This window comes from Schistocerca piceifrons, chromosome 6 (genome assembly GCF_021461385.2).
Source record: "Schistocerca piceifrons isolate TAMUIC-IGC-003096 chromosome 6, iqSchPice1.1, whole genome shotgun sequence".
NCBI classification, from domain to species: Eukaryota; Metazoa; Arthropoda; class Insecta; order Orthoptera; family Acrididae; genus Schistocerca; species Schistocerca piceifrons.
Genome location: NC_060143.1, coordinates 339,005,343 through 339,030,961, shown reverse-complemented (window position 1 = coordinate 339,030,961; position 25,619 = coordinate 339,005,343). Strand labels below are relative to the sequence as shown.

Below are 25,619 nucleotides of genomic sequence, written 5' to 3'. Positions count from 1 at the left end.
CATATAATCATACAATAAAGGATCCTTCTTTCTATGTGTTCGCAATACATTACATTTGTCTATGTTAAGGGTCAGTTGCCACTCCCTGCACCAAGTGCCTATCCGCTGCAGATCTTCCTGTATTTCGCTACAATTTTCTAATGCAGCAACTTCTCTGTATACTACAGCATCATCCGCGAAAAGCCGCATGGAACTTCCGACACTATCTACTAAGTCATTTATATACATTGTGAAAAGCAATGGTCCCATAACACTCCCCTGTGGCACGCCAGAGGTTACTTTAACGTCTGTAGACGTCTCTCCATTGATAACAACATGCTGTGTTCTGTTTGCCAAAAACTCCTCAATACAGCCACACAGCTGGTCTGATATTCCGTAGGCTCTTACTTTGCTTATCAGGCGACAGTGCGGAACTGTATCGAACGCCTTCCGGAAGTCAAGAAAAATAGCATCTACCTGGGAGCCTGTATCTAATATTTTCTGGGTCTCATGAACAAATAAGGCGAGTGCACAAAGCACTTCCACGTGAGGACGTGGTGTAGTCGGGAATAAAACTTCCTCGAAAATAGAATATAGATGAACTGAAATATATTTCTGGTGCCCTCTGTTCATTAATGGAGACAGCTCTCCGCAGGAGTAAAATTCAGCTTTGGCCCGCGCAGTCCCACATTTTTACTACAATTTTTCACTTTTTGTGAAACGTATGTTGCAGAGCGCTCAAGGAGCACGAGAAACTGGGAAGATCTGCGGCTACATGTTTGCAATATTTGGTGAGCTCTGGCTCTACTGCTGGTTCGGAGACAAACTGATGTCAGAGGTGAGTTGCATTATGTCTGTCAGCTACTTTACAACCCTGCTATAATACATTTGGATCTGGTGTCTTTCATCAGATTTTAGTAAAAGATTTATATGTGCAATTTGAATTGCATAAATATGTAGTTCACCTCGTACGATGTGGATTTCTTATAGTTATGTGCAACACACTTTTCACACATATTTCCGCTAACGGACAACTCATTTTTAAAATGTTCGAGGCAAATACTGAAGTTCTAAATTGTTCCTCAAGTTATATAACAGTAATAAGGGTATTCATATGACATATAACATTCATTTAATCCAGTAACCCTTCTGGAGGGTGTAGTAAATCAAATTGGCCATGCTTCTTTCTGTTTAATTTTCTGTGTTCCAGGACTTACTTCCTTCTTCGAGGGTATCATTCCTTTTGTTGCTGGGTCCACTGATCTCTTTCTTTTCTGAAATCTCATCTTTTGTTTTGCTTATATAAAAAGTGCTTTGTGCTCTCCCCGTACTAACTCCAGTCCTTTTTCATATTTTTCGCGGTTTCAGTGACCCATGTGGGTTTGGTTTTGCGGTTGTTTATAGAATAGATGAGCTCTTTAAGTATAATATTACGATATGAAAATATATAGTTTTATTTGGAAACATTAGACCTAAGACATAAAGCTTATTAAAAGAGTAGGACGAATGCAATATGGTATGGCACTAATTTCTACAGTAAAAGCCACACGTAAAGAGGAAGCTAAAATCTTTGTCTGTAGTCAGTTGCTTCACCAAACAGACCAGCAGAAAAATTACAATGGAAGTAGAACACGAATAAACTGGAATAAAAAATAATAAAGTCAGATATTAAGAATGAATGGGAGTAAATAAGGAAGTGAAACAAAAGAAATAACTTAAAGACTAATATGGAAAAAAATAGAAGTTAGGCAGAGAGCACCCCATTCATTTCTGTTACAGCGATGTCTGTTATTGAGTGACTGTGTTGTTCTTTCGGGTTCAAACTACAAAAAGTGGGTGCGCTCAGCTTTGTGTCATATTTTTAATTTACTTGAAACACTTTCAATAGCGTGGAAGTAATAATGGTTTTCCTGATCGTGTGGAACTGTTTGTACTTTTATAAATGATATAAACCTGCTGCATTTCGTGAGAAATTATTTAATGAGCTCGAATAAACTTTTCATTTATATTGTTTTTCTAATCTTCAAGTAGTCTTAGCTTCTAGGATGCTCGGAGAAATGTCTCGTTTCCAATATGTGGTGTCTAGAACTGATCCTAGAATGAGTAACTTAAAGTAATTACCGCTTGTGAATATGCTACTCTGATCACGTACACCTGACAGCAAACAAAGTGGGTCACTGCCGAATACAACCAACATAACGTAGCTGTGTTGCAGGTCCACTAAACACCAAAACCCCGTGGGGATACAGTCGTTTGACTACACGCAATGGGTACCGCAAGAGACTACTAGAGACCAAAGGTCTTTATGGCAGTCAGTCTAAGTGTCAACAATATCGTCATACAAAACATATTAGAAAACACGTTCTTAGCGATGAGACACCCCATACGACTCATAAACTAACCTTAATTACAACAAGTGACATTCCAAAAGTTCTGAGAAAACGGATTATTTTACATATATCGTACAGTAATCCTTTGTGAAAATTAAATATTTTTAGACAATATATGGAGTTACAAAGCTGTACGTCAACTAGAAAAAAGTTTTTCGCTCTCGAAAAGGTTTTCCACCCACGTGCTGAACGTCGTTCAACGGCGAGTGGCTCTGGAAACTGGATATTGGACGAACCAGTAAAAACACGCGATTAACGGCAACAGGCACTCTACGGGAATCTCAACATTAACAGCGGATCACCAGTAATACCATTGTTCTCGTAACGCATCAACAGCTACGTGTACACAAATTTGAACTTTAAATGACATGACCAACGTCGTCGTTCTGGACCTGGATTCAGACCCATTGCTAACTAAGCTAAGCTTTGTTTGTGCCTTATTAGGCCCTGATGACTAGGCATAAAAAGAGGTGAAGTATAGACTGTTGCACCAGTATCAGCTATCAATTCAGATCCTGAAAATAAATGACGAAAATGTTTGTACTGAATTGGGAATCCTGTCATAACGGTTACCTTCCTGGGAACTACCCCCAACGACGTTTAATATGGTGTCATTCACAAGGAACAAGGTATGCTTATGTTTAAAATTGAAATATCATCATGTAAAGCTTGTGACAGGGATGCGAACCGAGCACCTAAACGGATTGTTAACCAAGTACGTAAATTCAGAAGTTAAATATCAAATGTTTTCACCAATAGCTAGATGTTGGAACCTTAAATGACGATAGAATTGTTTTTTGCCTGACTGGGATTCGAACCCAGCATCTAGCGCCGTCGTTTTCTAGCCAGGAACAGACGATAAATAGCTATTGTTGGTCCACCAGTAGCGAGATGTGAGCATGTTTAGTCACACATCAGGTGACGAAAAGTTCTGTGCTGAATGGAATTCAAACCCCGCACACGTGGTCATGAAAACACTAACTATCAAATTCTTTTCCAATAATAGCTAGGAGTGGCATGTTTGTACTTTTAATGATGTGATGTAAAATACTCTGCTGGCTAGAAGTCGTTGTTGATCACAATGAAAACAACGTCAAACCCAAATACGTTTTCGCCAGTAGGATGGAGAGGAATGTTTGAACTTGAAAAGATGTAAGGAAACGTTTGATCTTGTAATTTTGTGATAAAAAGCTCATCATGTGGCTGTGAGTTGAAACGAACACGTTACAGCTGACAACGCTCGAAGAGACGTTGAAAATGCAACTATTTTTCACTAGTAGTTCGGAGTACACATGGTAGGGCTTCTCTAAATGAAATAATGAATACTTTGTGCTGATCAGGATTCGAAACCAGATAGGTGCCTTTCGAGGAGGCCTAGAAGAGTTTACAATCTTGGGGATCACAGTGAAATCGAATTCGAATTCCAGTCCAGCACCAAAGTTTTCAATGTCTCAGTTTCAAATAAAGTAAGAGCCTTGTGAACTTACATGGTCATTGGTTCATTAAATGAAATACGTTTTCTAGTTTATGACGGCTTCGTGATGACAGAGTCTCTGGCTTCCGGGGTTTCTCCATCTGTCGCAGCTCAAACGAATGCCGCTCTGCCCCAGTCGGCAGCGAAGGGATATTATCTTTACTGCGGATATTGAACTACGGAGCTTACTGGCGTTCTGCACTTGGCGATACTAGGGGTGAAGAAGAGTTACTTGTGTGTGTTCAAAATCTACGCCTGACGTGAGATGTGAACCTACACGATTTACATATCAGTACAAGATTAATCCACCAGACCACAAAATCCCCTGCCAAGCACATAATTATGAATTGCAGAGTATTCATTTAGATGTAGATACAGATGTCAAGGGACGGGTAACAGGAAGGAGGGAGGGGGGGGGGATCTGGGAATGGATAGAAGTGCAGAAGTGTAAAATATAAGCGTCAAATGCTTGAAAAGTACTGCTTACTTAGATGTGAGCCATAGTTCGTTTTATCTTAGGACCGAGAGATAACAAAGGACTGTTTTCAGATCGAAGAATGGGTTATAGGGAAGGGGAGATCAAAGAATACGGTTTCATTGGTGTTGAAAGGAATGATAGAAAGTAAAGACAGCAGCAATTAAAAGAGAAAATGTAGCATCAATGGAAACCGCTAGATTTGTTTATAAAGTTTCGGGTTAATGGAATATAAGGTCACTTGCGGCGATAGTGTCAGAGAGAGTGTGTGTGACAGAATAGAGAAGATATTAACAACGAGTAAACATAATATGAAATCGTTCGCGTATTGTGTGGAGGACGGAGGGTGTATTCATGGATGAAGGTGAAGAGAGAGATGTATTTGAAATAACAAAACTACTGTGACAGAGTCAATCTACGCTGATTACTTCGTAAGTATCTAGACAGGCTATAAATGAAATCAAAACAGAATATTAAACAAACTGTATATTCAAAAGAAACCCACTTGAATTAAAAAGGCAACTCAAAGGAAAGCTAATCCATATTGTTTGTTTTCTGTTGCCACTCGAACTTCAATTAGCTCCCAATGAGGAAACATGACGAAAAAGAAGACATAACAAAACATATTATCTCGAATCCTTCATAATTTTGTACGTCTATCATGCGTCTTGGTATAGAATGTATAAGCCGTCGTACGTAACAGCCAGAAGAAGCAACTTCCTCCCTGGCTTCCAGGACGCAGTCAAATGGTTCAAATGGCTATGAGCACTATGGGACTTAACTTTTGAGGTCATCAGTCCCCTAGAACTTAGAACTACTTAATCCTGACTAACCTAAGGACATCACACACATCCATGCCCGAGGCAGGATTCGAACCTGCGACCGTAGCGGTCTCGCGGTACCAGACTGTAGCGCCTAGAACAGCTCGGCCACTCCAGCCGGCCAAGATGCAGTCCCAAACAGCGTCCGCAGTAGTTGGTTGGTTTCGTGGCCAGTTCTCTGTTAATGTTCTGCCTACCTCAGCCCACATGTTCAAACAAATTTCGGGCATGCAGCCGGTCGTCGTTCAACACTTCGCATGATATTTCAACTGGGCACCTGCCAGTCATCTTCAGGTGAGCCGTCGCAGACTGGTGAAAACGTCCTCCGTTCCGCAATATGTAGCGTACTGTAACTATTCTGCGCATGCGTCGAAACCTTGATAGTTGAACCACACTGCCCGCCGGCAGCGCCCTCACTGGTGGAATAGCGGAACTCAGTCGCCTTCTGCGTTGCTCTTTGCCATGGCCGTCGACGCACTCTGTCGTCTTCGATTTGAGCAAATCGTGGAGATGATGGGATTCCATGCACTGTCCAGCTGGTAACCGCTGTCACGGTTTAACAGATTTTCCGCCAGTCGTATTTCTACGGATTCCCAGAAAGACGTTGCTGTGGACAAAATCATTGTTTTCTCATACTCCATTGAATGTCCAGTAGAAATACAATGTTCAGCAATAGCGGACTTGCTTGGCTGCATAAGGCGGGTGTAACGTTGATGTTCAGTGCAGCGTTCTTTCACGGTGCGTTTGGTTTGACCTACGTAAGCCATACCACATTGGCACGGTATCTTGTAAATTCCGGCCTTTCGTAGTAACAGATTGTCCTTAACTGATCCTACAAGGTCCGCAGTCTTCGATGGTGGGCGGAAAACCACTTTTACCTGAAATTTTCGGAGGATTCTTGATATTTTAAACTAAGTGTTGCCAACGAAAGGAAGAAAAGCTAAAGATTGATCCGGCATGTTCTCCTCTTTATTCACTTCCTGCTTCTTAGTTTTAACTGTTAGTGCCCTGTTAATCTGCCGCATGGAATACCCATTTTCACTGAATACTGTCTTTAGGTGGGCGAGTTCTTGAGGTAAGCTATCTAGATCTGAGACAGTATGAGCTCTATGAACAAGTGTTTTAAGCAAAGTTCATGGTTTGCGATGGGTGATGGCAACTCGATGCTTGCAGGTACAGATGAGTATGAGTGGGTTTCCGGTAAACTGAATGCCCTAGAGAACCATCATTCTTCCTTCGAACCAGGACATCCAAGAAAGGCAATCTTTCTCTATTTCCTTGGTGAACTGGATGTTGTTATGAATGGAGTTGAGGTGATGTAGAAACTCCATTAATTTATCTTCTCCGTGAGGCCACACTATGAAAGTGTCATCCACATACCGGCAAAAAACTGTTGGCTTCAGGGCAGCTGATTCAAGCGCTCTCTCTTCAAAATCCTCCATAAAAAGGTTGGCCACCAAAGGAGACAGGGGACTACCCATGGCGACACCGTCAGTCTGTTCAAAATATTCATGATTAAACATAAAATAGGTTGAGGAAAGAGCGTGCCTGAACAAAACAGTGATATCATCAGGAAACATGTTACCAATCAGTGTCAAAGAATCTGCAAGAGGAACCTTTGTAAAAAGTGAGACCACATCAAAACTTACTAGAAGGTCTACACTGCTAAGACGAAGAGCCCCCAGGCCGGCCGGAGTGGCCGAGCGGTTAAAGGCGCAACAGTCTGGAACCGCACGACCGCTACGGTCGCAGGTTCGTATCCTGACTCGGGCATGGATGTGTGTGATGTCCTTAGGTTAGTTAGGTTTAAGTAGTTCTAAGTTCTAGGGGACTTATGACCACAGCAGTTGAGTCCCATAGTGCTCAGAGCCATTTGAAGCATTTTTCGAAAAGTCCCCAGTCTATTGAGAAAATCAGCTGAGTTTCGTATGTGATGTGAGCACTTGCCTACGAATAGGTCTCAGTAAGGAAGCGAGATGTTTAGCTAAATTACACGTAGGAGCTCCAATGTTGCTCACTATTGGACGCAGAGGAAGACCCTCTTTATGAATCTTTGGAAGGCCATACAGTCTTGGAGGTACACAACCATGTGGTCTCAACCTCTTGATGGTCTCTTGCGGTAAGGAGGAGGAATTTAATAGTGCTGAAGTTGCTAGAGTGACTCATTTCATTAAGACCGCTACTGCACGGAAGATTACTGAGAAGGCTAGTCATGCTATTGTCAAGGAGAGGATTTGCTATACAAGACGAAGGTTAGATGCTAATTCAGCAGAACTTTACCAGTTACATCTGAAAGTTGCAAGGTATCTTTCTCCTGTATCATGGGACTGGGTTGATGGAGTGACTTCGGCCAAGTCCGATTGGATCCGCAATGATGCTAATTGTCGGCAGATATCAAAATTTGATCGACTGTTGCCACGGAAGCCGTCCCCAGAAGGGATAATGGTACGACGTTCCGTTGTCAATCTCACGGAGAAGAATTTGGACGACGCCACGCTGTCTGTATTAAGCAAGGGACTCAATTTTGCACCTACACCTACAGCACCGCCATTAATAAGTATTTTGAGTGGTGTTGAAGAAGCTGTACGACGTCCTCCTTTGGATTCTGCAGACGAAATAAGAAGGGAAACTTGCCGCGCTCTGTTGAAGGCTCCTACTCAACGCAGTAATTTAACCTCTGCAGAAAGGGCTGCATTACGAAATCTGAGAGAGGACCCTGACGTAGTGGTATTGAAAGCTGACAAAGGTAATGCAACCGTTTTGTTACCCTGTACCTATAAGAGGATTGATTACGATCCTACAGGACGTGTGCAACGAAAAACTTCAGCACTATTAAATTCCTCCTCCTTACCGCAAGAGACCATCAAGAGGTTCAGACCACATGGTTGTATACCTCCAAGACTGTATGGTCTTCCAAAGATTCATAAAGAGGGTCTTCCTCTGCGTCCAATAGTGAGCAACATTGTAGCTCCTACATATGATTTAGCTAAACATCTCGCTTCCTTATATTAGCGTCGATGGCGAGTCCCTAGCGGCCTGTAAACGATTCGTGGACCGTCGTTACTGGTGGAAAACTCCTTCTCAAGAGTGAAAATGACGTTGTCCCACGACGCCCTCAGATGGAGCTCCGCAAATGCTAACCGGTATAAAACGTTGTCTTCGCTGAGCTCTTGTTCCACGGCGGATCATCGTGCATGCAGTCCAGCGGCCCTCAGCCTTCGGCAAATCAGGTCTCTGGAGCCGGGGAAGTTGGTCTCCCGCCGCAACTGCTTCGCGTTCTTAACGGGATTTTCTCTGCTCCTAGACACTAGGTCCCTGTCTTCCTGCTGTGAGCTCACTCTCTTCCTGCCTGAGCCAGCAACCCTGTTGGTGGTGACTCTTTCAAGGCAGATCCTCCACCATCTCGTTGCAGTGGTATGTGGTACGCCATACCATCTGCAAGCTTCTCTGATGGAACATCCTCCTTCCTCAATGAGAGCGACGACTCTATCTCGAATAGACCTCTCCCAGTGAGCCATTACGGAAGACAGCCTGATGTGTATTTCTGCTTGCCGCTCTTATACTGATACCAGGAGAGGAGGTGAACATATTTACGTCAAACGGAGAGGCAGAGGAACGTGGCGCAGCCGTGCTGGCTCGTCCCGGTCTGTTGGCCCACCAACGCCACCGCCAGCTCGCTCACTACCGTCTCGCCTCGACCAGCCTCGCCGGCCCGTACCTCGCGAGCCGCGGCTAGTACAGACCCGGGCCGCAAGGCCACGGTCACCCCTTGAAGGATCAAAAGTTACACCTAACCTACCCACGTCTGTAGTTTAAACTAACGCAGCTACAGGTATTATAACATTGTGCAGGCACACCTACAGTTGACGATTCATTCAAATATTTGACGAACAATACGTTCAAAAATACATTCATTTTAAACATAGCTACCACAAAATATTTCACCTAGCTAGCAATAGCATGACGCGGGAAATTATTCTTTCTTGTAAGCCCTTTGCGTTACATGTAGCCTTAACAAAACGTGTATTCAATAACGACAACTAAGCGGAATGTAAAAGTAAGCAGGTTTGGCGGCAGCTTCTCCAAATAATAGTATATACGTAGTATATAATACACGTTTTGTGCACTTATAAAATGTACTCAGTGTCACTGAAACAATACGTGCTGCACGACGGAAATTACTTTGTGCTGAGGCACTTCATTTACATCTCAATGGTACACTACTACTAGAGAACATTGCTTTTTACGGCAGTCAGTCCACTTGTAAATTAACACCATGATATCGCAGATATTAGGCAACACGTTACTAGGGATGAGAAAGGCCTTAAGGTATGCAACTAAACATACTGCTCCTAGCTACTACTGAATAAGAATGTGATTATTAACGTGTCTTCATAACCATGTGTGCGGCGTTCGACTCTCAGTCAGCATAGACGTTTTTGTCGCCTTATTTCTAGTTAAACGTGCCCACATCTCGCTAATGGTGGACTAACGTTGGACAGTTCTCGTCTGTTCCTGGTTAGACAACGACGGCGGTAGGCTCCGGGTTCGAATCCCTGTCAGGCAATGCAGATTCAGACGTCATTTACTGGTGACAAACTGTGATATCTACATTCTGATTTTACGTGATTAGGTGCTGGGTTCACATCCTTGTCACCAGCATTACATGATGGCATTTCAATTTTAAACATGTGCACCCTTTGTTCCTTGACAATGCAACAATATACAACGTCTTTCGAGGTTAATTACCAAGAAGGTAATTGTCATCTTAGGGTTCCTGGTTTCTTACAAACATTATCGTCATTTACGTTCAAGTTGAGAATTGATAACTTATACTGGTGCAAACGTCAATATTTGACGTCTCTTTCTGCCTAGTGATCGAGTCTCGATAAGGCACAAAGCTCTGCTTGGTTAACAATGGCTTTAGGTTCTGGGTTTGCATCCGGATCCAGAACGAAGACGTTGATAATGGCATTTAAAGTACAACTTTGTGTACAAGTAACTGTTGATGAGTAATGTGAACAATGATAATACTTGTGATTCGATGTTAATGTTGGGATTTCCATAGAGTGCTTGCCGCCATTTATCACGTTTTCTTTTAACTACTTAGTATTACATAAACTTGATGCGAAACCACTCACCGTTGAACGTTGAACGACGTTCAGCATGTGTTGTGTAAACGTTTTAGAGAGCAAAGAACTTGTTTCCAATTGCCATACAACTTTATAAATCCATATACTGTCTCAAATATTTAATTGTACCTAAGGATTACTGAATGATTTATGTGATAAAATTAGTTGTCCCATAACGTTTGAAATGTCACTTATTGTAATTAAGTTTATTTTACAAACGTTAAGGACTGTCTGATCTCTTCTGTACTATCGTGATGTTACTTTACATCTGGACGGACTGTCATAAAGACCGGTGTTCTCTAGTAGTCTCTAGCAGTACACACTGCGTATCGTACAACGACTGTACTGTGGAGGGTTGCGATTATGTGCAACACAGATATGCTATGTTGGTTGCATACATTCATGTGCAGCCTGCAGGTTGGAATTCAGGCGTGACCCACTTTTTTTGCTGTCGAGTGTACATAGTAGGCATGATCTGCCATCTTAGCAGATGGAAATCCTGTGATTATGTTACAATTCAGGCTGGTGCTAGTGGTATAAATCTGAGAACAATATGGTACCTGCGACTGAGTCAGCAATGTATTTAATCAAAGACATGGCTCTCACAGTAGCTGATGTATAAATAAAGCTCTGAAGGGTTATTAAGATTAGATGAGTTCGTGAGTCACAGTAAATGTAACAAAGAACTCCGGGCATGTCTCTCTCTGCATGTCTCTCACTGTATTTAAGCGGGGAGTAAAAAGAGCCGGGCCTAGTATGGAATCACTGACCATGCCTGCCCGCCAGTTGACTGATTGTGTAGATGGCCCTTCACAGCTGTAACGTGGGGATTCTCATAGGTCTAATCATGACGGATGTGACTATTTAGCATCCTGTCTTTGATGGGACAGGCTTCATCCGTGAAAAGTAACCAATATTCTGCAAAATGTTCATTCCCCGCACAACTGATCGAGTGCTGATTGTAGGTGCCTCATTCAATGGACCAAGTATTGTATCTCCATTGTCGCGAGCCCATACAGTTCGTTGGTACCAATTGCCCTGTTTCACTTAATCGTTGAACAGTCTTGAAATCATGGTGTGAGCCTGGACTTTCGTCCTGTACAAACTTTCCGCTATTCTGCTGCCTCCATCTACTTGCCCATACACAAAAATCACGTATGCACGTTCCGTCACCCACTGCAACTTTTGCTTGTGGCCGATCGACGTTAGTAATTTAATTTCTCAACACAGACTGCTACCTCCTGACATTGTACCAGGATTTCTTCTGTCAGTTCACAGAACGCCATCAGCATTGGTTTAGTCATTTTCCTAACCTCTACACCCAGCTGTATTGTAGTTGGAAATTGCCATAGCTGTTTTGGGAAAGAACAAGAGCTCCAAACCCTAATAGAAAGCACTGAAGCTCAAATAGTTGTAGGTACAGAAAGCTGGCTAAAGCCGGCAATAAGTTCGGCCGAAATTTTTTCAAACGGTCTAACACTGTTTAGAAAGGATAGGTTAAATACAGTTGGAGGTGGAGTATTTATTACTATCAGAAGTAGTTTGTCTTGTAGTGAAATTGAAGTAGATAGTTCCTGCGAAATGATATGGATAGAGGTTACCTGACAAACGGACTAAACTATTAATTAGATCTTTTTACCGACTGCCCCCTCCCCCCCCCCCCCCCAACCGACTCAGAAGATATAATTGCTGAACAGTTCAGAGAAAACTTGAGGCTCATTTCCAATAGGTAACCCACTCATAAAATTATAGTCAGTGGTCATTTAAATCTACCCTCGATATGCTGGAAAAAGTATACGTTTAAGGCCAGCGGCAGCCATAAAACGTCATCCGAAATTGTATTGAATGCTCTGTTAGAAAATTATTTAGTTCATGAGCCCACTCGAAACGATAATGGTTACGGAAGCATACTTGACCTCTTACCAACAAATAATCTTGGACAACTAGTGAGTATCGTGACGAATACAGGAATTAGCGACCACAAGGCAGTTGCTGCTAGGCTGAATACCGTAACACCTACAACCATCAAAAAGAAACGCAAAGTACATCTTGCTCTTAATGCCTTTTTAAGAGACAGTTTTCACTCCTTCTGATATGATCACAAGGTTGTAGAACAATCGCTAGAAACTGTCACATCCATAAACCATATACAGAGCGATTTAAAGTGGAACAAAGACGTAAAATTAATCTCAGGTTAGGCAGATGCCAGACTGAGATAGACTGTGCAATAGGACTATTTGCATTTTCTCAATCCTGAACGAGAGCGAACAACTGCAACTTCCCTGGTCTATTGGTAACTGATAAATCGTGCAAAATTGATAGTTAAGATCAATTTGTTGCTATCTGAGCACCAGAGGGCAATTACACAACCTTTAATTAGTATACGACTTGAGGTTCGGTTGGGCACTGTTGGTTGAACCATCGATTATTCGTATGGCCTGCCCAGTGATTATTTTACAAAAGCACATAAGTATTATTAAATAAAGTAATAAAATAGGTAAGAAAAGAATGAGTCATCAGGATAATGGTATATCTAACAACTGGGATAAGACTGAATATCGATTTATTGAGATCAAACACAAATTCCTTCAAATTTTTCACTTATGTAGACTATTAATTAAGTACCTAAAGCTACAGGACATCAGTTAAGTCACCTAGTAAATTAAGCAATGACACCAATGAAAGTAAGGTCATGGCATTGTGCCCAGTACCCAGATTAGTATAACTGAATTAAATTATTACGGTTATATGAGTGCATTCGGGACTATATATGTATAATAAACAATTTAACTAGGCAAACTTCAGTTATCTGACAGCTATTATAGCGCTCTCTCTTCAAATACCTGTGAACTATCACTTTAACCTGTACGTCTCACAGGTCACTCACACTTTACCAATGACCTTAACAAAGCAGACATGAACGCCAAAGGACAACGAACCATGCTTTAGTCACCTGTCACGTGACCAAGTAATACAGTCAAGTGAACAACTAGGCGTTCGAACACCATTATAATGTGTCCGTACTTTCCAATGGTTCTATATTTCAAGTGTATATAATGCTCTCGTTTATACAATTTTCAAGTGGATATTGCTTTGTTAAACTTTAAACACTGTGGAAAAATTAACTGTGATTTATATGTTACTTATCGCGAAACAGAAGAGCTAGTCTCACGACTTTATTCAGGTTGCCACTGCCATATTATGCCACTGGAAAGTCTTTTTTATAGACCCAGAATTATTAGAATTCTTGTTAAACGAAGGTAAAAAAAATTGGAATGATAGGATAAATAATTCATGCTGATACTGACCTATCGTGTATCTGTGGAGAACTCTTCGTCTTGGCACTACAGTAATAAATATTAAATATATCATTTACAACAGATCGTGTTCAATATTAAGACAAGTAATGTGATTTTGTATCTGATTTCAACATCTATTCACTGGTTTGTCGTACAACAATTTTACACGCAAATGGTAATAACTATCGGAATTTGGTATTTGAATGTGGTAATATATTTACTGAATTCTTCTCTTTATTGTGATTTAACCGTTCATTTAGTTTTAGCATAGTCAGACTGTGATCATATTGCTCGGCGTCTGCAAGCTTGGAGCATTATGATTGTATCCAACCCACACGGCAATTCCAAGCTTCAGCGGCGGACTGGACAATGTTACCCCACTCTTCTCGTGACTCACAGCAGCGACTCAGTGCACCTTCAAGTGCTCGCTCACCCACCCGAGACAGACAACTTACGGAAACTTGAGAGGTACACGTTTCCCAATCAAACCAGCGGAAGTACCACACGTGATGTTACAAATGAAAGAACCATCAGGGAATAGCACGCTCACAAAGGAGACAGCTTGCAGTACCGTCATTCTGCCTGTACTTAAATATTCGTAGTTAGTCGGGGATTCATACCAGGTAAGATCAGTAGAGAAAATAAGAAAAATCAAAGAAGAGAAGTGCATTTCTGGTTCGCTTAGTAGGCGCGAAAGTCCTCGAGATACTCAGGTAACTCCATAAGAGATGGGAAACAAGACAGACTTTTTGCATCACAAAGTGATCTTCTGTTAAAATTACGAGAGTGTTCTTACCTAGCTTGGGAGTATACCATGAATATCAAAGTAGGGATATTGGAACTCACGTGGAGGCTATCCAACAATCGTGCTTGTCGCGGACCATTCGCAAAAGTAAGCCATGGCAATTGTACACAAACAACTGTTCACTGTACACCATATGTCGCCTTTCGGATCACATATGAAGACTAGAAGACTTAAAATATTTCTCTAAATTGGTAATATGGAGTTACTGTCGTGTCTGATCCTTCTTTCTCTGCAGGAGGTTTATTGTCGTGTCTCGTGTGGTGTTTCAGGGCGAGAATTTGACACTGGCGATATATGATGCGGTGACGTCACTACACGAATGCTCCACGTCCATCAAACGATCGCTGCTGCTGCTCATGCTGAGGTCTCAGCGGCCGCTTTGCATCACTGCCGCCGGATTCTTCCCTCTCTCCAGGGAGTCCTTCGTGTCGGTGAGTAAGTTTCCCTTGTCTGTGCAACCACAAATATCCCTCTACACTTCTTATTGTTATAAAACGAGTTGCTTGTTAGACAGGAGAGAAAATAAAATGATACGCTCAGAAATGCCTTGGGGTGGTTGTAGTGTGGCAACAGACAGAAATTCCGTGCAGTGACTATGATTCTTGCACAGTCTCACAGTTAAGCAGATCTGTTCACAGAGTACGGAAGTTGAACCATTTCTAGTTGAATAACAACGTAAAGATATCGTGATCTAATATGGCATTTTAGACTCCATCTTTCAAAGTAAACATCCCTTTTGTGCAACTGAGGCGGGTGTTCGTGTATGTCGATTTTCGTATAGGATACCTGTGCTAGAATACTGCAATCGGAAACTTATCCTCGGTTCTCAGATTGTCTAACAGTAGGCTAAGTGCAAATATCTGTTTACGGTCTATCTTATTTTTTTCTTTACTTCTTGAACCATTCTTGAAAGTAACCACAGGTGCCTCACGTCACACGTCACTGCTGAGCGAATAAAATTGACACCGCGTGAGCGTTTTACCATTTATCCAACCAAAATTATAATAATGAGTCGTACGTGCGTGGAAGAATTAATGAATAAAGATGATTCTTGTCCTCGGAGAGAGATGACGATTATATGAAGAACTCACTCTGATTGATGAACGAGTGTGAGCCCACTTCATATCCTGCCATTTACCATGATGCGAGCTGTAAAGCATTCAACTACCAAGCTTAAAGAAAATCGGCTTCATTAAAGAGTACTTCGAAGAAGCTACGATCACACCCGTATGATTCTTCTCACATGCCACTGTATGCGTTAGCGCAGAGGTGATCAACCGGGCGCCCGTTTAACATAGCCTTGTGAAGCCGGGCACGGGACCCACGAAAAAGACACGCCGTGTAACTTACTTCACAGCACGTGACACTGCAGGCCTTACGAGTTCCAGCAGCCGTCTAGGGCGGGGGTCGAGTAACTGTCTCAGACGAATTTAATAACCTTTGATTGTGCAAATGTATGCAAGTTTTCGATAGCACCCGAGAAAATTAAGTGTTTTGTGGGTATCTTTTCATTTAAATATTGATTTCCTGTATGCTCTGCACGGAGATGAGCGCTCGCGAAATATGGTGGACAGCCCGACTTGTGTGACGTCTCAACTCGTTGCTGGACCCGTGTATCTTGCTGGCCCCGAGCTGGGCAGACGTGACGGAGCTGCCCGCAGTTACATGTGTGTGTGTGTGTGTGTGTGTGTGTGTGTGTGTGTGTGTGTGTGTGTGTGTGCCGTTCTAGATTATACTATGTCAAATACATTCTTTACATAAAATACAGTCCTGCGGTGATAAGGATTCATTGGTGGCAGGTTAAATGTACCGTAAGACTATTTTATTACTTACATTATACACCGAAGAGCCAAACAAACTGGTATAGACATTGGTATTCAAATACAGAGATATGTAAATAGGAAAAATACGGCGATGCGTTCGGCAACGCCTACATAAGACAACAAGTATCTGGCGCAGTTCTGATGCTGCTACAGCGACAGGTTATCAACTTTAAGTAATTTTAAACTTCGCGTTATAGTCGATTCACGAGCGATGGGACACAGCGTCTCCGAGGTAGCGGTGAAGTGGGGATTTTCCCGAACGTTCATTTCACGAGTGCACTCTGAATATCACGAATCCGGTAAAACATCAAATTTCCTTTGCTGCGGACGGAAAAAGATCCTGAAAGAATGGGACCAACGACAACTGAAGAGAATCGTTCAGCGTGACGGAAGTGCAACTCTTCCGCAAATGCAGTAGATTTCAATAATGGGCCATCAACAAGTATCATTCAACGAAACATCATCAATATAGGCTTTCAGAGCCGAAGGTCCACTAGTATGCTCTTGATGACTGCACGACACAAAGCTTTACGCTTCCCCTGGGCCCGTCAACATCGACATTGTACTGTTGATGACTGGAAACATGTTGCCTGGTCGGACAAGTCCCGTTTCAAATTGTATCGAGCAGATGGACGTGTGCGGGTAATGAGACAACCTCATGAAACCATGGACCCTGCATGTCAGCATCGGACTGTTCAAACTGGTGGAGGCTACGTAATGGCTCAAATGGCTCTGAGCACTATGCGACTTAACTTCTGAGGTTATCAGTCGCCTAGAACTTAGAACTAATTAAACCTAACTAACCTAAGGACATCACACACATCCATGCCCGAGGCAGGATTCGAACCTGCGACCGTAGCGGTCGGCCGGTTCCAGACTGTAGCGCCCAGAACCGCACGGCCACACCGGCCGGCTGGCTACGTAATGGTGTGGGGCGTGAGCAGTTGGAGTGATATGGGACCCCGATACGTGGAGATAATAGTCTGAGCGTTGACACGTACGTAAGCAACCTGTCTGATCACCTGCATCCATTCACGTCCATTGTGCATTCCGACGGTAAGTGCAGCAGGACAATGCGACACCCCACACGTCCAAAACAGGTAGAGAGTGGCTTCAGAACACTCTTCTGTGCTTAAACACTTCCTCTGGCCACCAAACTCTTCACACGTTAACATTATAGAACATAGATGGGATGCCATGCAATGTGCTGTTCAGATGGGATTTCCACCCCCTCGTACTCTTACTGATTTATGGACAGCCCTGCAGGATTCGTAGTGTCAGTTCCATCCAGCACAACTTCAGACATTAGTAGAGTGTGTGTCACGTATTGGTGCGGCACTTCTGCGTGCTCACGGGGTCTACACAATATTAGAGAGGTGTACCAGTTTCTTTAGCTCTTCAGTGCATAACCACATTACATACAAAAACAAAAACATTTATGTATCTTATGATCTATATATCCCAAGTTTAAGAGATAAGTCAGAAAGAATCAATAAGCAAAGCAGTGGGATACGGAAGTAATAAGAAATAACTAGATACGGTTGAATTTCTGTAAGGCTATAGATACAGCAATAAGGAATAGCTCAGTAGAGAATACAGTTTAAGAGGAGTGGACATCCTTAATAATAGCAATCACAGAAGTTGGAAAGAGAAACATAGGTACAAAGATGATACCTGCGAAGAAACAATGGATAAAAGAAGAAATACTTCAGCTGGTGAAAGAAAGAGGGAATACAGGACTACATGTCGTTGATGAATGAAATAAATAATAAGTGCATGAAACTCAATGGATGCATGAAAAATGTGAAAAAATGGAAAAAGATATGATTGTCCGAATGACTGACTCAGCATACAGGATAGATAAAATATCCTTGAGTGAAATTAAAAGCGAGGGTGGTATAATTAATACTAGAACACTAATTCCACCGTTAAATGCAGAGGAGAGAGCGGGTAGATGGAAAGAGTACACTAAAGGCGACTATGAGGGGAAAGATTTGTCTGATTTGATAGAAGAAAAAGCAGGAGTCGATTTAGAAGAGATAAGAGATCCCGTATCAGAATCAGAATTTAACAGAGCTTTGGAGATCAAATAAGGCATTTCATGAGAATTTCTGAAATTATTGAGGTAAGTGGCAACTAAACGACTGTTCACATTGGTGTGTAGAATGCATGAGTCTGGCGACATACCATCTGACTTTCAGAAAATTACCATACACACAATTCCGAAGACTACAAGAGCTGACAAGTGCCAAAATTATTGCACTATCAGCTCATGTTGCTAACTATTATAATATACAGAAAATCTAAAATTGATAAAGTGTTAAATGACGATCAGGTTGGCTTTAGGATAGGTAAAGGCGCCAAGGGGCAATTGTGACGTCGAGGTTGATAATGTAAGCAAGATTAGAGAAAAATCAAGACACAATCGTAACATTTATCATGTTGGAAAAAGCGTTCGAGAGTGTAAAATGGTGCAAGGTGTTCGAAATTCTGAAAAATATAGGGGTTTGGTATAGGGAGAGGCGGATAGTATACAATATGCACAAGAGCCAAGAGGGAATAATAAGAGAGGACGACCAAGAACCCCTTTCGCCCCTGATGTTAAATCTGTACACCGAAGAGAAAGTGATGAAAATGAAAGAAACATTTTGGAGTGGGATTAAAATTCGCGTTATCAATGATACGATTCGCTGATGACTTTGCTATCCTGAATGAAAGTGAAGAAGAATTATATGATCTGCTGAATGGAATGAACATTCTAATGAGTACAGAACATGGATTGAGAGTAAATCGAAGGAAGACAAAAGTAATCAGAAGCAGCAGAGTTGAGAAGAGCGAGAAACTTAACAGCAGTATTGATGATCACGAAGTAGATGAAGTGAAGGAATTCTACTATTTTAGGCAGCAAAATAACTAATGATTGACAGAGGAAAGAGGACATCAAAAGCGGAATAGCGCTGATAAAAAGAGTATTCCTGGCCAACAGAAGTCTATTAGTAACAAACAGAGGCCTTAATTTGGGGAAGAAATTTCTGAGAATGTACGTTTGGAGCACAGAATTGTATGGTAGTGATCATGGACTGTGGGAAAAACGGAACTGAAGAAAATTGAAGCATTTGAGATGTAGTTGAAAATTAGGTGGACAGGGCAGGTAAGAAATGAGGAGATTCTGCGTAGAATCAGACAGGAAAGGAATATATGGGAAACAGTGACAAGGAGAAGGGTAGGTTGATAGGACATCTGTGAAGATGTCAGGGAATGACTTCCGTGGTACTAGGGGGGCTTTAGAGGGCAAAAAATGTAGAGGGAGACCGAGATTGGAATACATCCAGCAAATAATAGAGGAAGCTGGTCGCATATGCTACGCCGAGATGAAGAGGTTGGCACAGAAGTCGTGGGGGGGGGGGGGGAGGGGGGAATCAAACCAGCCACAAGACTGATGACTCAAAAAAAATTATTCCCATGTTTCGCAACAAGCGACAAAATGTCCTGACAAGTACCACTTGTGATGTGCAAACGAAGAAAGGCCCTCGGATGCCTGTCATTTGTGATCTATATTTCCATTTGCCAAGCTTTAAGGTTGAGAAAGGTTTCACTTAAGGAAGTAGGACCAAACACGAACATTGCAGCTCCCGCTTTCTTATGTCCATCCTGTGGAAGCCAAGAATGGACCTATTCACCTAAACTTCCCCTTTATGAAGCGGTCACGTTTCAAATCTATCAGATTTAATTACACCACTGCCAACACAGTTATGACCTCCACCGAGCATGGTAACGTGAAGATATCAAATTCAGGCTCAAGTGACCTAAGATCCTCGAATCGTTTTGCGAATGCTACACCAAAATTACTGAGAGGCTCAAAAAATGATGCAATAAGGTCATTATTAACATTAGCGGTACAGTCGGAAAATGCGTAAAATTACAATCCTAGAACTGCCTCTCGAAATCTGCAATTTTACTTGCATTGGGCGAATGTTAGTAATACAAGTAGCCGATATTTTCCCCACAATGAAGCATTGAGACTATTCAATACACTCGTTCTATCGGTTACAAAGTCTACGTTAACAACCCATTGACGATCAGGAAGCTCAATATCCAACCTTCCCTTCAAATCGATAAACAGATCTACCTGATGAAGGAAAAGTAGGAAACGTTCAAGGATTTTACCTCTGCTCAGCCATATTACTTAACAAAAGTAATGTGTGTCATTGATGTCAGAGTCCAATGAATCTATAAATTCTCGAAGCTCTCTGTGATTCATTTGCTGCAGAAATTTACGGTCCTAACAACGACATTCGTAACCGTGTCATATTACGCAATCTTCCACACAAAATGCCTCTTGATGGATTACACAATGAACTGGGTGAAACTGCTGTTCTGCGATCAGTTTTTAGACGTCCCACAAATCCCACTTTACAGCCAGAAATATTTGGGCAGCCATCAGTGGCGACAGAAACGAGTTTGTTCCAGGGAAGACTCAATTTCGTAGCAGCATATTGAACAGCACTAAATATATCTTCGCCGGTACGTATGTCTCTCGTGGGGACTAAATCCAAAAGTTCTTCTGTGATATTTAAATCTGTATCCTTCCTTCGGATGAATATAGCCAATTGTGCTGTATCAGTAACGTCGGTACTTACATCAAGGCACAGAGAATATGTAAAGAACTGGTGCTCTCTCACCGTTAACTGTCGTTCAACGTCTGCAGTACAGTCTTCTATACTGAGTGCAATTCTGTCTCTAGACAGACGAAGTGCATAAAATTGTACTGAACTTAGAGGACGGATGGATTCAATAGCAATGTCGAGGCAGTCTTTCACAAATGGCCCAGTGGAGAATGGTCGAAGTGTCAGAGCAACTAAATGGGTATTTCTAAAACCTGCCCTCATTGTACCTTCATTTGTAGCTTCAAATTCCTAGAAATAAAAGCGCCAGGCAGATCCAATTGTAATACAGTTTGAATGATATTTGATGTAGGATTAATTGAGATAACCGGGCTTATCTCATTGCCGAAGGATTCTTTTAACTTTGCAATTAATTGCAAATCCCTGGAATTGCAGTATCGCTCAGCGTCATACTTTTTTCCCATAACAGAATATCGACAAAATAAACATGTAACACGTTCTACAGTAAACACAAAAAGACACAGCAATTTCCATTGAGATTCTTAGTGTACGCAGTTTCCACTAAAACTTGGTCTCTTCTCAACTGAATCCATATTCATATCACCGGCGGTTACTGCAGCGAGTGAATAGCTTTCCTTACGCAGCGAAGACTGACAACACGCGAGTACCCTACTCGCACGCGGCCCGTGCAATGATTCTAGAAGAAAATTTAAAATAGATCGCATATCATAATCATTTGAATTGTTGCCTATCATTCTTAAAGTTACCAAGAAAAATAATCGCTCTAGCGGTTCATTTGGGTCATACCAGTGAGTACAGTTGATATCTGCTGGTGGTTTTTTGATCAGCATATTGCAATCATGCATTCATTTTCTTTACTCTAATCATCAACTTTTTCTTCTACATCATAATCTCATCTGCTTCCTCATCATGATCACCTTCTTCTTCGTCAGCCTCCAGTTTCTTAACTTTCTGCTTTCATAAATACATTGTTTTCATTGACATTAAATTCTTTCTCTATGTTGTCTTGATCTGTCTTCTTCTTCCTGAATAGTTCTGATTCTCGAATGAGCAGCTGAAATTCATGATTTATGTTTCAAATCTTCTTCGCAGACAAAACCGAGCATTATTCCTTGTATCCAACATTAGGCACAGCTCTATTAGTGCCTTAAATTTGTTCTCTCCCATGCAAATCCCTCATTAATAATCCACCAATTTTGCCTAATGCATATGAATAATGATGAGTAACGCCCATAATTTAAGGTATGTTCGTTTGCACGTCATGTGTTAGTCAAATTACATGCTACTTTTAGTAATGACTGTGTCACATACCAATGCGTGACTTAAAAATGTTTGTTGTTTTGATAGTTCGTGTATACATTCATTGTAGTGCAACAAATTTGGCCTTCCAGTGATGCGCCAACAAACTGTTTTTTAATGATTTGATTTTAAAGTTACATTAGATGACGCGTTAGATTCGTGTAAATAAGATAGCGCTGAATGCATATTTACTAGTTGTAAAGGTCATGGAAACAAGTAAATAGCATGACGCTATTGACTTAAGCGGCAGAAAACTGCAGTAAATGTTAAAGAAACAGCTATCTTCACAATCAGAAGGAAGTTTGGATAACACTGAACTTAACGATACATACAAACCATGTACAGTAGATAAGCTGCTGCTGTTGTTCTCCTCTCAGTCAAGAGACTGGAGGTTTAGTAGCAACTGCGAGTGTGGCTGATAGTAACAGGATAGGCAGAAGACGGCAAACAACTCGTTTGTTTTGGTGTGCTGGCTGTAGTTTGGTTCAGCACCGTGAACTGCGACCACACTGGTTCGACGAATTGGTGGCCGCTGGAAACCTAGGAAGCCCGCCCAGACTTATTGGTATCGCCACCTCTATAAAGAAACCCGCCTTACCCCAAATGGCCTCGTTTTCTTGTGTCTTCGTAGTGAACCTGATCTTCTTCATCTTACTTGCGTCTTTTTTCTTCTGGTATACCTTCCCACTTCTGTTTCCTGCAGTTTCTTCATTTTCAGACGATTTTCATTAATTAATAATTGGAGCTGACAATGGACCTCCTGATAACGGTCTCAGGTATCAGTAGTGGCGACGTTCTGTCACATTAGAAGCCACGTTGCAGTGATACGACCCTTCTGCTGTGAGACAGTAGCGTGGTGACTATGTGCCATCGGACGTGACATCGTATCATCGTTTCACTATAGATAATGCCACCACACGTAGGATCGCACTTCATTAACTACTGAAGGTTTTAAATGTCTCGACACACGATCTTTGTCGCCTTTCCGCCGTTAAACTGCTGGAACAACGTCCCTTCCTTTCTGCGAAAACAGATATTAAAATTTCCAACTGGAATGTTGTGTATTAGTGGAACAACTGATTGCGTTACCATGTCGAGCAGTCACTATCTATTACAGCGTTGTCGCAGAGGGCAACGAGCTATAACCAGCCAAACAGTTAATTTTAGTATACCGTGAAGTGATGTTTTAAAGTTCGTGTCCACTACGATCACTTGTGGAACTGTTAATTCCTATACATTTTGCAGATATGCCTTCAGAACCACAGAAAAATTTAGTGTTACATTCAAGTAGTAGTAATATTTAGTGAACAAATATAAACACAGAGTATCACTGAATTATCGTAATAGCCTTTTAGTTTTAAATCAGTATAATCAAATTGTAAAAGACTCTCATCAGTATATAATTATGAATAATATGCACGTTAAGAAAATACCAAACAAATCACTGCACCAACAAGTTTATGTTCTCTTCAACATATCAAACATAGTTGTTTCATACAGCAACGTCCATACTACTGTCACCTAATGAAACTTTAATTATAACGTATGCTAAAGGCAGTCGTGGATAAATCGTAACTTAACACACTGATCATTCAGAAACAGTTGCAGCAACCTGTGTAAAATGATACAGTACACAGTTAAAAATTTCATTGGGCAAAGCACAAATGCAACAGAATTTGTTGATGAAGCTACAATATTTGATATAAATATTTGTGTGTGTATGTTTATTATGTAATTTTGATATGTAACCGATTACTTTTGAACGTGGTGACTGAAGAAACTTGAGGGAGTAGAGTGGAAATTTTGAATATGTCGTACTTTGGCAACAAATAAAAACTATGTATACTGCAATGTCATTGACTGTTTTATTTTAATGACATATTTTCGAACCCAGCCATTTTGCTATTGGAGATTTGTGATTGCCTGAAAAATTTTTCCCACATCTACTTTCTTCTATGTTTTCAATTTTCCGGTAACATAACGCCAGTAGAGAAATAGCGTGGCTTGTGTTGTCATGATGATGAAAAGGGGGGAGAATTCGGACGTCATTAATGTAAACAGAATGGTCCACAATGCATACTGTAAACAATGTGGGCTACAGTCGGCTACTATTGTTAGAGGTGCTAAACAATTATGTTGACATATCAGCTGTACAAGTAGTATAGAGTTACAGACCAGCAACAAGCTATGAGCCACGTAATATTTATAAATTTGTATAGTTTCTAAAATTTGTGGCACACTGAATCAGCGCTGCCATCAGACGAAAGACAAGCATACATGGTAGTAATTTAATGTTTATTTGCGCTTGTATTATATGAAGCAATAAAATACAAAAAATGTAATACGATGAAATGTGATTTATTTAGTTGTATTTATTTATTTATTAAGCTGATTACAAGCTACATTTTCTTTTTCAGATCTTAAATATCTCTTACTCATTCTTCACCATTCTTCGAAATTTCAAGGGTGAATGAAGAAGGATCGACTGCGCTGCTATACTCGCTGCTGTTTTATTGTGATTTAACATATCTGTCTAAAAGAATACAGTTGTGCATAGCTTGAAACAGGGGTACTTTATTCCTCTGGGAAAATAACTACAACTGCATAATGTTTTAGATTTTAATTTTAGTGTAGCATGTCAGATAATCTACCAAAAATACTACTTTAGGCCTAATGCAAGAATTTTCAGATAGATTGATACATTATGACTGTGTTTGGCCATGATAATTTATTTGAAGACCTTCACTAAATTATACTGAACTCCACATTACAGGATAACACATTACCTATAAGCAACAATTTAGGAGTGCTATTAGCACCACGCTGCAACTAAAGTACGTGCTGGTGCCAATATCCCTACACAAATTGCATTAGCAATAACTTTATTAATTGGCTACTGATATAAATTGTCACAAATTTGCAATTTTTTTTTCAGAAATTGGTAAAATAGAATAACTACGTAACGCAGTATTAAGTAAGTTAAGCGATATTTAATTCTGTAATTTTCACCCTAAATCTAGTATTTTTGCGTTGCAGCGTTAACAATAGTGATGTTTCAACTGATAAGGTGTATATACTCAACTCTCTATGACAAATAAAGATTAGCTGATGGCAGAGTGTCTGTTACCAACATCATTTTCACCCTATTATTGAATCCCTTCTACAGATCTGAAGTATATTCTCATTGCAGAACCTGTACAAGAAGGTTACTTTACTAAGAACTCGTGATGTGAACCATTAGTTTCAATTTAATCCTTTCCCTACAACGAGGTTTTAGTGTGACTGGATACAACTGAGGTTATATAGACCTCCAGTAATTTACACCGGATATATTGGGACTATTTCAGTTAACTAACAGAACAACGTACATTACCATTGGTCAGTGTATCGGTAATGATTCTATTTGCATAAATATAAACGGTCAAAAAAGGAGAAAAAATCTAGCTTGGGGTCATATTGACACTAGTGGTTATCAG

The 25,619-nt window shown here is 41.1% G+C and overlaps 1 protein-coding gene across 1 annotated transcript in view; it reads left to right on the top strand.

The window, feature by feature from the left end:
• LOC124803310 overlaps positions 1–24,617 on the top strand; it is a 48,878-nt gene extending 24,261 nt beyond the window's left edge. Inside the window, exons 4-6 of the mRNA XM_047264494.1 lie at positions 713–817; positions 14,645–14,806; positions 24,561–24,617. Of these exons, the coding sequence (XP_047120450.1) occupies positions 713–817; positions 14,645–14,806; positions 24,561–24,617 (324 nt within the window). The remainder of the gene's footprint in view (positions 1–712; positions 818–14,644; positions 14,807–24,560) is intronic.
• Positions 24,618–25,619: the final 1,002 nt, after the last annotated feature.